The sequence below is a fragment of the Talpa occidentalis genome, unplaced genomic scaffold (assembly GCF_014898055.3).
Source record: "Talpa occidentalis isolate TD23 unplaced genomic scaffold, MPIMG_talOcc4v2.1 talOcc4.2, whole genome shotgun sequence".
Classification (NCBI taxonomy): domain Eukaryota; kingdom Metazoa; phylum Chordata; class Mammalia; order Eulipotyphla; family Talpidae; genus Talpa; species Talpa occidentalis.
The window spans coordinates 10,475,679-10,492,291 of NW_023602073.1; the positions used below are offsets into that span (position 1 = coordinate 10,475,679).

General features: G+C 37.3%; 1 protein-coding gene across 3 annotated transcripts in view; it reads left to right on the forward strand.

Moving 5' to 3' along the window:
• The window catches only part of CDKAL1 (CDK5 regulatory subunit associated protein 1 like 1), a 648,948-nt gene that overhangs the window by 415,990 nt on the left and 216,345 nt on the right, over window positions 1–16,613 (forward strand). For all 3 annotated transcript variants that reach the window (XM_037518925.2, XM_054698342.1, XM_054698343.1), the window contains exon 10: window positions 7,749–7,894. In XM_037518925.2, coding sequence (XP_037374822.1) covers window positions 7,749–7,894 — 146 coding nt within the window. The remainder of the gene's footprint in view (window positions 1–7,748; window positions 7,895–16,613) is intronic.

Below are 16,613 nucleotides of genomic sequence, written 5' to 3' on the forward strand. Positions count from 1 at the left end.
CTCCAAAAGCATATAGGGTTCAGCCTCATAGGATTGTATAATTCCAACCATCAAATGACCAATTCTATCTTTAAAATGATTTCAACAAATGTTACAATTAGTGTTTTTGATAAAAATGTAAATAAGTAGAGAATCATTATGTACACCAAAGTGTGCTTCTTCATTTTCTCATATGTGCTTTTAAAAATATAATTGATGGGCCTCCCTGGTGGTGCAGGCAGTTGAGCACCGCGCTGTGAAGCTGTCTGCAGCCTCTGCAGCGCGGGTTCAATCCTGGCCGTCAGGCAAGAATCCCACATGGTGTGGCAGACCTCTCCTGTCTTGCCCACTGCTCCCCTCAGCAGTGTATTTCGTCAGTCTGCCTGTTCTGTTCCCTGCTTTGGTGTCTGGTGGATTCTGTCACCTTCCCGGGCATCTGGCCTCTACCCCAGTTCTTGTAGAAATAAATAAATCTTTACAAAAAATCTTAAAAAATTTAATTGATAATACTAGGTGAGAAAATTAGAATTGATATGATAGATAACAAGATTATATTTTAAAACAAGCATCATTATTGTTTCAAGGAATTGGAATGTATTAGTCACAATTAATCTCCATTTTGCATGAAACGTTATGTTGCCCATACCATAGTTAATTTCTTTTTTTTCTATTCTACTTTTGTAATTGCTACATAGTTCCATTATTAAAAATTGATTAAGAAAATGGTCTCTGCATCCTGACAGTTTCTAAATTGAATTAATTTATTTACTCCCCTCTCCTGTGAACATGCAGTTTGAAACATCTCCAAATGCTGATTTTCTTCATCCATAAAATGACAATGTGTCATTAGGACACTTTAGGTTATACTGTATAGCAAATGTCCACAAAGCACCTATCAACAACAACAACAAAAATTGTTTTTTTTTTTTTTTTTTTTTTTTATCTCATGCTCCATAGTAATCACAGGTTGGCTGCACCCCTGTTCAGGTTAGCTCCGTTTACAGCTTAGACTGTGGAAGAGGGTTGAAAAAGAGAAACCACTGCTTCAAAACTTTGGCCCAGAAATAGCACCTGTCATTTCTACCCACATTTCCCTGGCCCTTGCAAGTCACACTACTCCTGAGTTTACGCAGGCGGAGATTATAACACTCCCACAGAGAGAAAGACCAAAATAGTTGACTGTGATACAGTCTAACACAGAAATAATAAAAATGCTTGCATCATTTTGGTGGGGGTCTGATGAAATGCACATAAGTTGTTGAGCACAGTGCCCGAGACAAGTAAATGCACCATCATTGGGTGGGGGGGTGGGCAGCTGTGATTCTGTGTTTATAAATGTAAAGAAGTTTATCACCGTCTTTGTTCTTCTAGTCTCAGAAACATTGATGTTCAGTAAATTGTGGAGCACATCACCACCTTCCAGGCAGCTCTAACTAGAGCAGTTAAGTCAACTTCATTCTGCTGTCTACTGCCTAAAATGTCAAGCAAACGTTATATAAAGTTAGCAGCATCTTGGATAATTAGGCTATAAGTAAATGAGAATTAAATATTGTAATGTATCTTTAATGTGTGCACTTTTCTCTTGCATTCTGTAGTTATGTCATATTTAAGTGAAACCTCATGTAATTGACCAGCCCTTTGATTTGTTCTTCTAGTGTTTAGTAGATTCAATCTTTTTTTAATGGAAAAAGGGCAATTTTATGTATTTATATATATATTATGTTTGTTTTTTGAGACATGTTCATATTATATAGTGTTTGAATCACTATTGATTTTCTTGTTAGTTTTGACTTCGTAATTTTATTTTAAAGTGAAAAAAGTAAAATTGACTCTTGTGTATGTGCAGTAACTTATCATATGTTTAGATTCTTGTAACTATTATGGCGATCAGGATACAAGAACTCTCTTGATACCTTGACCTTAGTAGAGGATAATAATAATATTAAAATTGAAACACTGATAGTATCAGTTGAAAAAGAACTTGGTGGATAAGTACAGCTCTTAGCATTTTGACATTAGTATTAAGATGTATATTTTTATCTTCATAATGTAAAGTCTGACTTTAACGCTAAAATGAAGTGGTATTGGTAGAGGAGCTTTCGAGTCCTTTTAACTGTTCTATGAAAACTAATTAGTACAGACATTTTATCTCAGTGTACTTCAACACAAATACTAAAAACGTTAACACTTTGCAGTTTAGAAGTGAATTTCCTGTCCTAATTAAGTTATAGATCAAGTGTAGATTAGCATCTGTTCACAAAATCTAATCCTTTCTATCTGTGATCTACGGATTGATATTTTCTCTTCATATGCTCCCTAAAAATAAATTATCATTAATAGCATCAGATTATTATTAATGATAATTTATTTTTAGATCACTGAGAGTAGATTTTGGTACAGGTAATTCACTTAGTGGCTGTGAGCGTGTCATTAATGAAGTAATGGATGAAATACAGCTCTGGTCTTATTTTATCTTGACTTACATGACTTTAGGAGTGTTGAAGCTGACTCCAGAAATAGCATCTCCTAGAATTTAGGCATTACTATTTTGACACTCACCTAGAAGTCTTTATAGTACTTATTCCAAAATAACCATGTTGATTAATTGATTGGGTCAATCAATCATTCATTGGTTCCACTGTAATTAATGTATAGGGACATGTATTGAACAAGGACATAGGGAAAGATAAAATATTCCTTGAAGTAGAAGCTAGTTCATTGTTGCAGGAGAAGAAAATAAACGCTGATAGTAGCCTGTGCAGAGAACTGCTAACTGCCTGGAAAAAAAATCTAAAAACATAATATCCCTAAACAAAGCTGAATCTTGAGATCAGAATATGCCATGTAAAACAAAACAGATAGAAAGGCACACATATTGTATGATTTCACTTATATGAGGTACCTGAATAGTCACATTCATATATATAAATATAATTGTGATTACCAGGGGCTGGGAAGACAGATGAAGGGAATTACTGTATAATGGGTACAGAGTCTCATTTTGGGATGATGAAAAAATTCTGGATGTAGATTGTGGTGATGGTTGCACAAAATTATGGATGTACTTAATGTTCTTGAGTTGTACACTTAAGCTCATCAAAATGGTAAATTTTACCAAAAATAAAACAGTAGATGAACCAAAATAAAATATAATTTATACCCCCCCCCATTTTTCCCCTTTTTTTGTTAGCAGTTTTGTTTGTAATTTTTTTTATTGAGGTAACAGTTTCCTGCCCTGATTATGATTTAGGGGTATAGATTCACCCCTTCAGACGTTTGTTACTATACCCACTACCAAAGCACCCATAATCCTCCACCATAGTCCATTAGGTCCCCTTCCCATTGCTCCCTACCTTTCCTCTCCCTCTCTGGTAGCCTCAATTCTACAGTCAATTTTCTGGGGTTGTTTTGTTTGATTTTGTCTTTTCCTTTATTCTTTTTTAAAGATTTATTTATTTATGCATACAGGAACTGGGGTACAGGCCAGAGGTACAGGGGAGTGAGAGGATTCACCAGAGACAGAGTGGGGAGCAGAACAGGCAGATACACTGAAATACACTGCTGAGGGGAGCAGCGGGCGAGACAGGTGAGGTCTGCTGCGCCATGTGGGTAGCTCCCTGGCCGGGGATTGAACTCATGCTACAGAGGCTTCAGATAGCTTCATAGTGCTGTGCTTAACCCCTTGTGCCACCAGGGACGCCCAAGTTCCTTTTTTTTATTTTTTATATTCCATATATGAATGAAATCCAATATTTGCTTTTTCCTTCAGAGTTAGTTTGCTTAACATAATACTCTCTGGTCAATCCATGTTGTTGGAAATGGCAAAAATTCATCTTTTTTTTTTTTTTTAATAGCTAAGTACTGTTCTATTATGTGTATATACTGCATCTTCTAATGTGGTTAGGCTCTTCGGAGCCTAACTCCTCTGTGGTTAGGCACTTAGGTTGTTTCTGTAACTTGGTTATTATAAATAGCGCTGCAGTGAACATAGGAATCCATTTGAATTAGTCTTTCTGCATTCTTTGGATAGATACCTAGTGGGATTGCTGGACCACGTAGAATTTTTTTTTTTTTTGGACCATGTCATTTTTTGATACTGCCATCTGTTGTATCTATTATAATTTTTCCTAATAAGATCTTTTCTGTAACAGTTAATCTATCCATTTTTGTTGTTAGATTGTTTGAGCTGTTAAAGTCCATTCATATTGCTTTACTATCTTAATAATATTCAGAACATTTGGAATAGTTTTACATGAAATATTCAATAAATTTCATAAATTCCCTTTTATTTAAATGAAAAAAATGCATATATGATTTAACATGGATAACCCTTGGCCATATTATGAGTTAAAGAAACCAGTCACAAAAGAACACTTTGTCTGATTTTATTTATATAAAATATCCAGACAAGACAGTAATATAGACATGCCTTAATTTTTGGAACAACTATATGTAATTATGTAAGTGAAAATCACAGATTGCCTCATCATGGGTTATATTGCCAACTCTGTCCTACCTTTATATAAGAATCAAAATGTATTTGCTTAGAGAGATAATTTATAAGTTTTTAAGTTTTATACTTGTTTGTCTGCTTAGATACATGTCCTGCTTTAGCCAAATTGAACTCTTACTAATTAAAAATTTGTCTTCCTATCAAATAGCAGTTATATTTTATGTATCTTTACATATGCTGATGAGGTTTTAACATATATCTATGTATTATGTATGTCTGGTATTATACTTATTTCCAGCCATTGGGGAGATGTAGAAAGACAAAGAGGAGTGAAACATAATCCCAGTTCTTACATAATTTCCATTTGGAGATTCCTTTTCAGAGGGCAAGGTAGGACCAAGAAAACACTTTGGTAACACCAGAATCAGCTTAGTAGGGAATCATTGAGGAAGAAACAGATCTTGTACACCACAGGACCTAATAAGCTAATGCTTATTAGTAAGAATTATGAAAGGTGAGGACACCAAACGTTATCCTTAACCAACAGTGGTGTTGAGAAGAACAGAAGGAAAAACTAAACAAAAAAATGTACTTTTTCTCTTTGGAGTATGTTCATCTATATTAGGTCATGATTCTTTTAGTGGGAGAAACAGAGACTTTAGTTAAGTCCAAGCTTAATTTTTATTTATGTTAAGGGGCTTTGCATTATGAAGTTGCAAAATCTGTAGTATAGAGTTGAAGGTAATTACTAGTGGAGAGTCTTGTTTTTAGAACCAAAGGGGGAAAAAAACCCACCAAATTTATCCTACTTGTTTGCTATTAACGTTTTAATTTATAAATCGTTATACTGTCCCAGGGAAGAGCTTCGTCCTGGGCGGCATCCTGTTTATAGTCATGGGCCACCCAGAGTGATTCCAGGACAAACTGAGCTACCCTTTCTGGCTCAAGGTCATTTTTGCTGCAACCCCTTCCAAACTATTTTATGCAACTCAGTAATGTTCTTTCTCCTTCAGTTGGATGTCAGGTGTTTAGCTTCTGGAAAAGCTGTTTTACGTAATGACAGGTTCTTATTAATCTGCATGAAAATGTTACCATGAACTTTAAATATTGTCCAAGTAAGAAGAATATTAGATTATATACTGAGTGCTTATGTAAAAACACATGCTAGATTATTTTATTTTCACCATAGTTCAGTGGCCCTGTAAGGTGGGTACTTCTGATCTCCATTTTACAAAATGGAGGTACAGAGATTGGGAGTGAAATTATATTTCAAAAATTGTGCTGAGAGGCAGAGAATCGCAGCAGAAGGCCATTATATGTACTGCAGGGCACATTATGTATTGCCCTGCCTCGTGCAGCCTTACATAGTAGGCAGAGGAGTAATGATATGAGGTGCTGTCTGAATACCCAGCCCAGAAACAAACAGCCTTGTGAAGGGAATTTTATGTAATGCGTTAGCCAGTTAGTTCTCTGCTATATAAAATTCTTTCAGCTCCAGCTATAATTTAGTAATATATGTAATAAGGGATGTGTGTACATATATATGTGTGTACATATATATGTTATAGTATGTACTGTGCACTGTAATCACATACACGTTTATCTGTTAACTCCTGGTGTAAAGAAGGTCTGGATAAAGGGTATGCAAGAGTAATATTATTTAAATTCCTTAGTCAACAAAATTTCTGTAAAACAGCTAAGCTGGGGCCTCCCTGGTGGCGCAGCAGTTGAGCGCTGGGTTGCGAAGCTGCCCGCGGCCTTTGCAGCGCTGGTTCGATCCCTGGCTGCTCCCTGGCCACCGGAGGAGGGTCCCACATGGTGGGCAGACCTCTCCTGCCGCCCGCTGCTCCCCTCAGCAGTGTCCTTCGGTCCTTCTGCTTGTTTTGCTCCCCGCTCTGGCTCTGGTGAATTCTCTCACCCTCCCGCGCTTCTGACTGTCCCCAGTGCTTGTATAAACAAAAACAAACAAATAAATAAATAAATAAATAAATAAAACATGCCTCTATAAATTAAAAAAAAAAAAAAAAACAGCTAAGCTGCTGATTAGGAGGTGACGGGTTGAGCTAATTATACTTTTCCCCTCCACGTTGGTAAAAATGCCAGTGTTAACAGCCATTGGAAAGAAAATGAAGAAACAGAGCACAGGACTGACTCCTCGATCATTGAAAATCGACTAGAAGCTGAAAATCACTGGACACATTCAAGTTAGAGACCAGCTCCTTTCTTGGCATTTTTATCTAGGTCGGCTCTGCCAGTTGTGGCTAGAAAGGCGCTTGCTCCTTCTCTCCTCATTTTCCTGACCACGCTCCCTTCCCACCTTGCCCTCTCTCCTCTTTCTCTCTTTCCCTTTTCTCTCCCACTCCCCAAATTGATAAGCCAATAGCGTGCAGCAGCAGCAGATCTTCCTTTATCCCTTTTCCTACTGCTGCTTTACATGCGCAAGTGACACCTCTTTCCTACCCACTTTTTTTTTTGGAGGAATTTTGAAGCACTCTCTGGCTTCCCTAGTTTTTACCACTGAGATCTGTTCTCTTTAACTTTGCAAGATGAATTCTTCTTCTTTTTCCCCTCTTTCTTCTGAACTCTACATTTTAAGGGTAGATGTCATTAAGCGACCAGCAGTGAGCCCACCGACTTCATTGTCTGCTATTCGCCTTTTGCGTAGTAGAACCAGAATAGGGCCTCACCTGGTGGTACAGTGGTTGAGCGGTGGGCTGTGAAGCTGCCCGCAGCCTCTGCAGCGCTGGTTCGATCCCCGGCCTCTGGCGAGGGTCCCACAAAAAACAAAACAAAAAAACACCAGAATAAACACTTTCACTAGACATAGATCAGCCACAGATACCTTTTTCTCTTTTGATATTCAAGACGCAGTATTGACTTGTCCTAACTTTGGAAAATTTATTCAAGTATACGAGATTATGAGGCCTCAGCTGTTTGCCTTGAATGTTATTGTTTACCCAGCTCATGTAACAAGGCAGAGTATATAACTTCAAGGAGATGAGGGTGGACTAGTGGTTAAATTGAAATATTCAGAACTCTTTTTACTCATTAGGCATTGCACGAGATGATCTCTGTTTTGTTATCCATGGAAGAGATGATTAACTTGAGGAAATAACCTTCTGAGGAGTCCTTCAGAAGTTCCAGTAAATTCCCAAATGTCATCAAGCTATTGCCAGCTGACATTCACTTTTAAGAGCCTAGATCGCTGCTGTGGCCTCGGTCATGCTTATTTGCTTGCACTGTGAGTGTTGATCTGAGGGAAACCATTCCCTGATTTGTTAAAATAATGAAGGTTTTCTCCTTACGCTTTTTCAAGGAAATGGCGAAAATCCTTAATCATCCCCGAGTCTACGCTTTTCTGCACATACCAGTCCAGTCTGCCTCAGACACGGTACTCATGGAAATGAAAAGAGAATACTGCGTGGCCGACTTCAAAAGAGTGGTGGATTTTCTGAAAGAGAAGTAAGTCTGTTAGCACTTAAGAAAATAACCATTTCTTTTTTTCTTTCAAAAGCATGTGGCAAAAATGCACTTATTGTGGCCACAATTAAAGGTACCAGAGGAAAGGCGAGACTTTGGAAGCTTTCAAAGCCTTTAAGTTTCTTCAGATACCCTTGATGTGGTTTCTTCCCTCTTCTCATTTTATATCCATGTTCCATCTGTGCATGACACGCCGTTAATTTGTTAAGGCTGCCACTCTTTCGAAGGTAATGTGCTTTTGATATTGTGATATTGTGATTGGTTTTATACCTGACCAGTAGATGAGTATAGCTTCAGCTCCGCTCCGCTTGCATCTCCTTTAATGTGGCTTTTTGAAGTCATGGGCTGGTTTTGACATGGAGAGAAGCCAAATCATGTCACTACATAATAGATAATTTTCTACTAAATTGCATTTTTTTGAAGGGTATCTGGAACATCTCTGCTTTTTTACACACTGATCCCTATAGTTTACTTGAAGAATTGTGATTCATAAAGGGGCTTGGGGATACTGTGTTTTAAAGTTCAAATTGCTATTGACCAAAATTAAGGCATATTTACACAATCTCAGACATGAATGGTAATTTTGTTTCCACAGAAAACACTTGCAGCCCATAATTATGTTTTTCAGAATCCTCCTTCTCATCATTACCAAACATTGAAATGCTTTCTGTGATTATACAAGGCAGGAAATAGTGCGGTGGCCAGGGTCACACAGATCTCCTCAAGTGCAGGGCACTGTTCGCCCCTCTGGGGATGTCATTTATTTCAGCGCATTTGTGGCGCGGGTCTTCCTACTTTCCATCATTTTTTCCCTCGCTTGTTATTGTTAATTTAGATACAACTTTTTATTTTCCTCTTCTCATTTACAATTATGCATTTTGTACCACGTCAAGCTACTGCATAGTTATGATTGCTTTATACAAATTGTAAGCAATTATTTTTTCCACTTTCAATTAGTCACTAACTCTGAATACATACAAATCTTTTAAAATCTTTTTTTCTTATATTTGCTTTCTCCTTCCTTCCCCATCTTCCATTTATGTGTCCAATTTTTTTCACCTCTAGGCATTTCTTGATTGTCGCAACCACCCAAAATAAAGACAGTAAGTGTGGATTCAAACAAATACAGCTAATTGTTGAAAAATTCAAATCAGTGAGTAGAAGATGTGTTTATTCGAGGATTTCATAATTGTAATCATTAAGTATCTTCAGCCTTGAAAGTAGAATACAACAAAAACAGATCTTTTCCATCTCTCTTACTTTCTGATCTTAAAAAGAACTCAGGTCAAGGATACAGATTAAGGGTTTTTATGTTGAATGTCTGTTGTTGGTCTTGAGCCCCCTCAGCATTTCTTTTACCTCATGGTAGGTAAACTTCTGTCATGTAAGATGACTTTGGGCACACTGGCAGGGGGGAATGGAATGTTCTCGAAATGGAAAATAAATTGTTAGGTCTGAAATTTCTTCTTGCTTACTCGAACAGTAGTTGATAATGTGCACAACTCATACCTGTTGCACAAGATGTTGCCAAGTGTTGACATGCATCCTGTTGCACAGAATAGACCAGAACACTGTCCAAATAGTTTGCTCCATTAATTTGATTCAGGGAAGTTAAGGAATCAACACATCTCCTTCACTTCTATTGGGGGAATGCTGACTCAGTTGTTTGGAGAATTACTGTGGCTACTGAACTGGGCAACAATTTCACAATAAGTTCTGGCCTTTTATGTTGTTCCAAAGATAGACCTATTAAATATGTTGCATCTTGAATAGTTTCAGTAGTTCATACAGCTAACAGCTGCAAGCTATATGGAGGTCAAAGATGATCACATCCAAGTATTAGATAATAGTCCATTGCCTTTACACATGAGCTAAAGTCACTCTCCTTTCTTTGGGTTCGGAGACATCCATGGATGTCTTCTGAAGCTATTTCAGCTTACTGGAAGGCTCTAGGAGTTGTTTTTATTATTTTGGTGGGATTTTTTTGTTTGTTTTTTGTTTTTTAAATAACTTTTCAATGTGTATATGCAATGAGTGCAAAGCAACCCTGGTATACAGTTTCACCTTACATTATACCCAAGGTATATTCAAAAGCAGAGAAAACAGCTAATATGTCATACCTGGTAGGTAGGTAGATAAAACAGATGCATGAGAACATTACAGATGGAAAAAGAAGAAGAAATCACATTATCATTATAAAACAAGGTGGGTTCAGGTCACTGTGGGTTCTCACACATGTGCTCACAGTTGCAAGACACTACAAAGGCTTAGGATACAACAATGGGATTTTATTAACAAAGGAAAAAGGCAAGAACTTCTAAAGCTACAAATGGTCCGCTGTCCTACCCCAGGTAGTGTTTGCAGTGTTCAGTAGTTCAAAACAAAGGCTGCTCCTGCAAGATGGTGCTGTCCCTTCAATGAGAGCCTGGAGCTGGTGTTGCACTGGTACATAGTGGGCCAGGATCCAGCTCATGGAGGCAGCTGGAAGTGATCGCAGGTGGGGCTACTGAGGAGCCATCATAACAGCTCACAGCAACAGTCTGAAAGCCAGGAGGTGGTGCTGGAGGATTGAAAGTGGTAAACAGCTCTCAGAGGTGGTCAGACTCAATTCAGCAGTGCTTGTCAGCAGTCAGCCATGCTGGAGCCAGAGACACCAGTATTGCAGCTCTTTGAGAGCTGTTGGCATAAGCCTACAGCAAACAGATCTTTTAGAGACACTAGGCCCACACCACCGGTGCTCTTTGTAGGCATTGTTAGAAGCTGAGCCGGAGGCAGCTATAGTTGCCAGGTCTCTGTGAAGATCTAAGAATTTCTTTAAGTCCTGATGACTCTGTCTTCAAGGGTCTAATGAGTGAGTCTGCAGCCATCTGCTAAGTTCCCTTCTTCTGAAGGCATCTGATGAATGAATCAGCTGGAAATTCTTCCGGCTTATATCCTCTTCAGCCATATTGCCTTTCAAGCTGCCTTTATAACCTTAGCTGTTTGATTGGTGCTAGTGTAGCACCAATCAGATTGGCCCATATCAATTCTCGATGGTCTCAATAAAACTTTGAATGCACTGGTGATTGCTTGAACCAGATCTGTCCAACTCCAATCCTGGTGCCATATCAAAAGTGAAACCCTAGCTGCCTTTCCAGACCTGATCTATACTGAGGTCAGGCCAGGCTCTTTGCTGGGCTCAGGGAAGCTGTGGCTAGAGCTGCTCAGAGCCAGCCATTCTGGCCCAGTTCGTAGCCTGCTGGCTTCCCTCCTGTGACTTGCACTGGACCAGGCAAATTTTACCTCCAGAGCCACAGGGCTAGCTTGCTCAGGGTTAGGGCAAGGGAACTACTGCCTCTGTGACTCTCAGAGGTCCAGTGCTGACTGAGGCCAGCGCTGGGGCCAGCTGTCAAGCCTGGATGGCCTAGCACACCAGGGGGTTCCTTTATTCCCTCTTGTGGCTTATGCTGAGCAGGGGCCCCGGGGGCCCCTGTGGCAATTAGCTTTATCATGCTAATGTGTTCCTTGCTGAGTTTTAGATAGTTCATCAGAACCATATAATTGCGTATTTTGCCCAGTTCATCTTATTATTTTTCAAATATTAGCACAAGCATACTCTTGTGCACACAGTGTAAGATATAGCTTTGCTCTTTAGTGAAAGAATTTACCAGTCTTCTTGGGTAAGTCCATCCAGCCAGTAAATAATTTTCCACTATGATGAATATTTACAAACAAATGAAATATTTTAAACTGACTTCTGTTCTGAGAGCTTGTGCTTTTCCCTAGAAAACCTAACATCATAGATTTTTGTTAAATAGATTAGTGCTTATTAGAAACATGGACGTTTCTGTGGACCCATTGGTCTGGATTACTGACCTAGCATAAAATCTTTTGTCTCATGTTTTTTTTAAAAATTCAACTCAATACTGTTCTCCTTAAAAAGCAGGGCCTAATGCTATCCTGTTGCTCTCCCTGTGTTGTGCCTAATGCCCATTCATAGAATGGGCCGCATTTGTTCTCTCTGCTTTTCAGTTCCTGTATAATTTCAAGCCTTTCAAGCCTTTTTTGTAATGAACCTTTAAAAATATAAGTGTCTCATTTATTTTTTTTCTCTCCAACAGTGTGAGACTTCTCAAATATTCATGTAATGAGTTAGAGACGAGGCATTCCCTAATCTGTTTCTTGAAAAAAATCAAATCTCTAAACAACCTAAAACAAGCCATTTTAGACTGAAATCCAAACTTTGGGAGTTTACCTGAAGCTGCAGGCTTTTAAACTACAAATTCAGCAGTATTTGTGGTGCCATGTTTCTCAAACCGTGGAGGTAAAATCTTTGTAATTAATTTTCTTTACAGTTGAAATTGGCCTATGTTTTAGCTGGGAGCAATATAAGTTTACATATGAGCCAACTTGAAGCTGATTCATTATTCTCTTCAGTTGTTTGAAAGTTGGCAGCTATTATCATAACAGCAGCTGGATTGAAGATAACCTAGTAGTGTTGGCACATGTCGAGGCATATGGGAATTTATTAAATCATGCAACCTTTGCAAAGAAAAGTGTCTGAATTACTTAATACACTAATTTAAAACAGCTGGTCATGAGCAGACAATCAGATGACTTGAATTCTATTTAAATTTATTAATCCAGTTGGAAAATTAAGTAATTTGATGTTTTTATTTAAATGGATAAGACAATTTCTTGAAATGTGTAATGGGATTTGTAGGGATAGGAAAGAAAACTACATGGAATAAAGTAAGAGGCACAATTCTGCTTTTAGAAAGATTTGTGTTTTCATAGTTTTTAATAAATGCCTCATGAATGTCACTACTTATGTTAATTGTCACTTGACTGATTTCTCTCTTAATATAATTCTGGGATAGAAAAAGTATAAAACAAAAATCATTCATTTTTTAATTTTCTTGTAATTTTACAAGGGTTACTTCTCAGTGGATGAATTTGATGTTTTTATATGTTGGGGATGATATAGTTAGGGTCCCCAGGACCTTAGGTTCATCGACCCCCATCATATGAAAAGCAATGAATTTGCATAATTGTTCCTCAGCATAAACCAAACATTCACATATATTCAAAAATGACAACATGCAGATCTCTTTTTTCAAACATATGTTCTAATGTGAAGTAAAAGAATATCTGAGTCCTCAAATTCACACATTCAAGTGTGAAAGAATTATGTTACAGTGTCCTCTTGATAGATACATTTTAAGGAATATGACAGTTTATATATTAAAAGGCCTGTCTGTTTACACAAATTATATTGTTGGAAGTCCAGTTGCTTTGGGCTTATGTTAGCAACACCTTAAACTTGGGAGATAATATCCAGCTCCCTCAGCAAATATTTTTTTGACGAAAGTAGTAAGTATAGTAATATAATAATGAGCTTATTGGCATAGATTTTTTTTACATTCCCTGACATCCTGAGCTGCCCAACACTGTTCTTTTTCTTTTTAATTTCATATATTTGTTTGCTTTCTTATTCCTTTTTCATCCCCCACCATCCATTAGAATCCCTCCACATTTGCTGCCACTCCCTACCCTCTTCAACCTCAGGTCTTTTGTCAGTGTTCACTGCTTTATTTTTATTTTGTTGACTACATTCCTCTGTTTGTTTCCTTATATTGTGCATATAGATAGATTAATCCATATTTGTCTTTCTCCTTTTGATTTGTTTTGCACAACCCCCTGGAGTTCCTTCCATTTTGCTACAAATGGTAAATTTTATTTTTTATAGCTGAATGGTATTCTATCATGTATATCACCTCATCACTTTATCAAATCAGCTTTCATTGAACACTTAGATTGTTTCCTATGTCTTAGCAGTTGTAAATAATGCTGCAGTAAACATTGTGATGACGTTTGAGTTGCATAATACTATTTGAGTTGATGATTTCATTTTCTTTAGGTAGATTTCCAGATGAAGGATTGCAGTATATGGTAGTTCTATTTTTAGCATTTTGAGGAAGCTGCATACTGTTTTCCAAAATGATTGTACCAATATTCATTCTAATCAATAGTGTATGAGGGCTCCTTTTTCCCCCCACCCTTGCCAACACTTGTTGTTAACAATTTATTTTTGATATAAGCCATTCTTACAGCTATGAGATGATATCTCATTGTGGCTTTGATTTGTTATTTTATAATAAGAAGTAATTATGAACAATTTTTCATGTGCGTATATGTCTCTTGGGAATTATCTTTTCTGATCTTCTGCCCTTTTTTTAATTGGATTGTTTGTTTTTTTGTTTTTGAGTTGCTTGAGTTCTTCAAATCCCTGGGATATTAACTGCTTATCAGATGTCTGTCCCAGTGGCTGTTGAGAAGTATGTTGTTTAGGTTTCAAATGTTTCAGTTTTTCTAATTTTCTCTTTGTGATCTCTCACTGAGAGTGCTCTGTATGTACTTAAGTAAAATATAAGTTCTGTTATTTTTGATTGGATTATTCTGTAAGTATTAAGTTCACCCGATCTAGCTTATTATTTAAGGCTGTTGTTTATTTCCTTATTCTCTCTTTGGTTGTTCTATCCTTGGTTGTAAATAAGGTGTTACACCCCCATACTGTCTCAATACTTTATTTATGATAACTGTGTATCGATGCTCAATCATTCTTTGTGTATATATATATATATATATATATATATATATATATAATAGGTGCCATTACCTTTTTGTTTCATTAAGACTATCTACATGTCTTTACCTATTTTATCTAATTATGGCTATACCTGCCTTCTTCAGGTTACTACTTTCCAATCAGGTGGTCTTCCAAATCTTTTAATTTCAGCCTGTGTTTGTTTTTAGTGCTAAGAAGAGTTTTCAATGGGTAACGAAAGTTAGTGTGTTTTTTATCATTCAGTCATTCTGTGTCTTTCAGTTGTTGAATTTAGACCATTAACATTTAGAGTAGTTACTAAATATATGTCTTTATAGCCATTTTATTATTTACTTTGAGGTATTTTTGTAGTTTGTGATTTTTTTTTATTTTCCTCTTATGCTTTGACATCTTCCTTTTTTATTATGTTTAAATTTCCTTTCCAAGGACTTAATGTTTTTCTTCTAGCAGTTTTTGTCTTGAGATTATCATGAGGTTTATGTGTAAGTTTCCATATCTATAACCTTTTGGACAAATTAATCTCAAGCTTGTTGTAATGGTCCACATTTTTACTCTCTACCCTGCATTGTACATTTTTGGTGTCTTGCTACCTCTAGGTAGGATTTGTTTTTATTGTATGGGAGGCCCTTGGTATTTCTTGCTAGTCAGTTTAATTGTGAATTCCTTTCATTTTTGTTTTCCTTTTTTTTAAAAAAAAGATTTTATTTATTATGCATACAAGAGCTGGGGTACAGGCCAGAGGTATGTGTTGGGGGCGGGGGTGAGAGGATTCACCAGACACAGACTGGGGAACAGAACATACAGATTGATCAAAGTACACTGCTGAGGGGAGCAGCAGACGAGTCAGGAGAGGTCACCTGCACCATGTGGATTGCTCCCTGGCCAGCGGGGATCAAACTTACTCTGCAGAGGCTGCGGTCAGCTTCACAGGCTGTGTCTCAACCCCTGCACCACCAGGGAGGCCCCTCATTTTTGTTTTTCTGTAAAGTTCTTTATCCCTCCTTCCAATTAGTAGTCTGGTAGTGTAAAATGTTAATCCTTATTTTCAGCACCTTAAAAATATATTCTGCCATTCCCTTCTGTCATCCAAGTTTACACCAAGAAATCATAGATAATCCTAGATGAATTCTCTTATATATATGATTCAGTTCTCTTTAGATGTTTCTAGTATTCTCTCCCTATCTTTAGTTGTTAACATTTTAATTATAATATGTCTTGAAATATATCTATTTGGGTTTATTTTGTTTGGAACCCTTTAAGTTTCTTCACCCTAGATATGTTTTCCTTCACTAAGTTAGCGAAATTCTCAGATACTGTTTCTTCAGATAAGGTTTCTGCCCCTTTCAATTTCTCTTTTCTTCTTTTTGGACCCCTGTAATGTGGATGTTGTTGCTCTTGATGTTATCCTGCAAGGATCTTATGCTGTTTTCATTTTTTTTTCCTACTCTGTTTGGTTGCTCTGTACTGCCCTGTCTTCCATCTTGCTGATTCTATCAGTTGCTGCTGCTTGTCTACTTTATTGTTCTTTTTTAGTGCAGTTTTGTTTTTCGTCTACTCTGTTGCATTTTTTCAGATGATTTGTTGTGTTATTTGTTACATTATTTCTACATGAAGCTTTCTCATACTTCTTATTTTGTTAGTTTTTCTCCTCAATTCACTAAGCATAATTAGGTATGTTACTTTAACCTCTTCTTTAGGTAAGTTACCTAAATACATGTATATAGATTTTTTTCTCTGGGGTTTGTTGTTTTCCATCATTTATTTTCTCTGTCTCTTCATTTTATTTAAACTGTGTGTTAACACCTACAGAATTTGCTAGGCAGCTTTATTTCCTTAACTTGATTGGTTGGTATTATATTAAGATTACAGGTTTCAGAATATACTCCTAGGTTTTTGCCCCGGATACTACTTTACAGTGGGAAGCAAAGAGATTACAGGTAGAGGCTACCGAGAGTCCAAGCTGCCCCAGTAGGTTCTCAAGTTGACTGGGGAGAAATTTGCTGCTATGCCCTTTTCTATTCCAGTTCCTTAGGGTTCTCCCATCAACTGTAGGCTGACACTGATCATTCAACTGTGGTCTGACTCTGGTCTCCA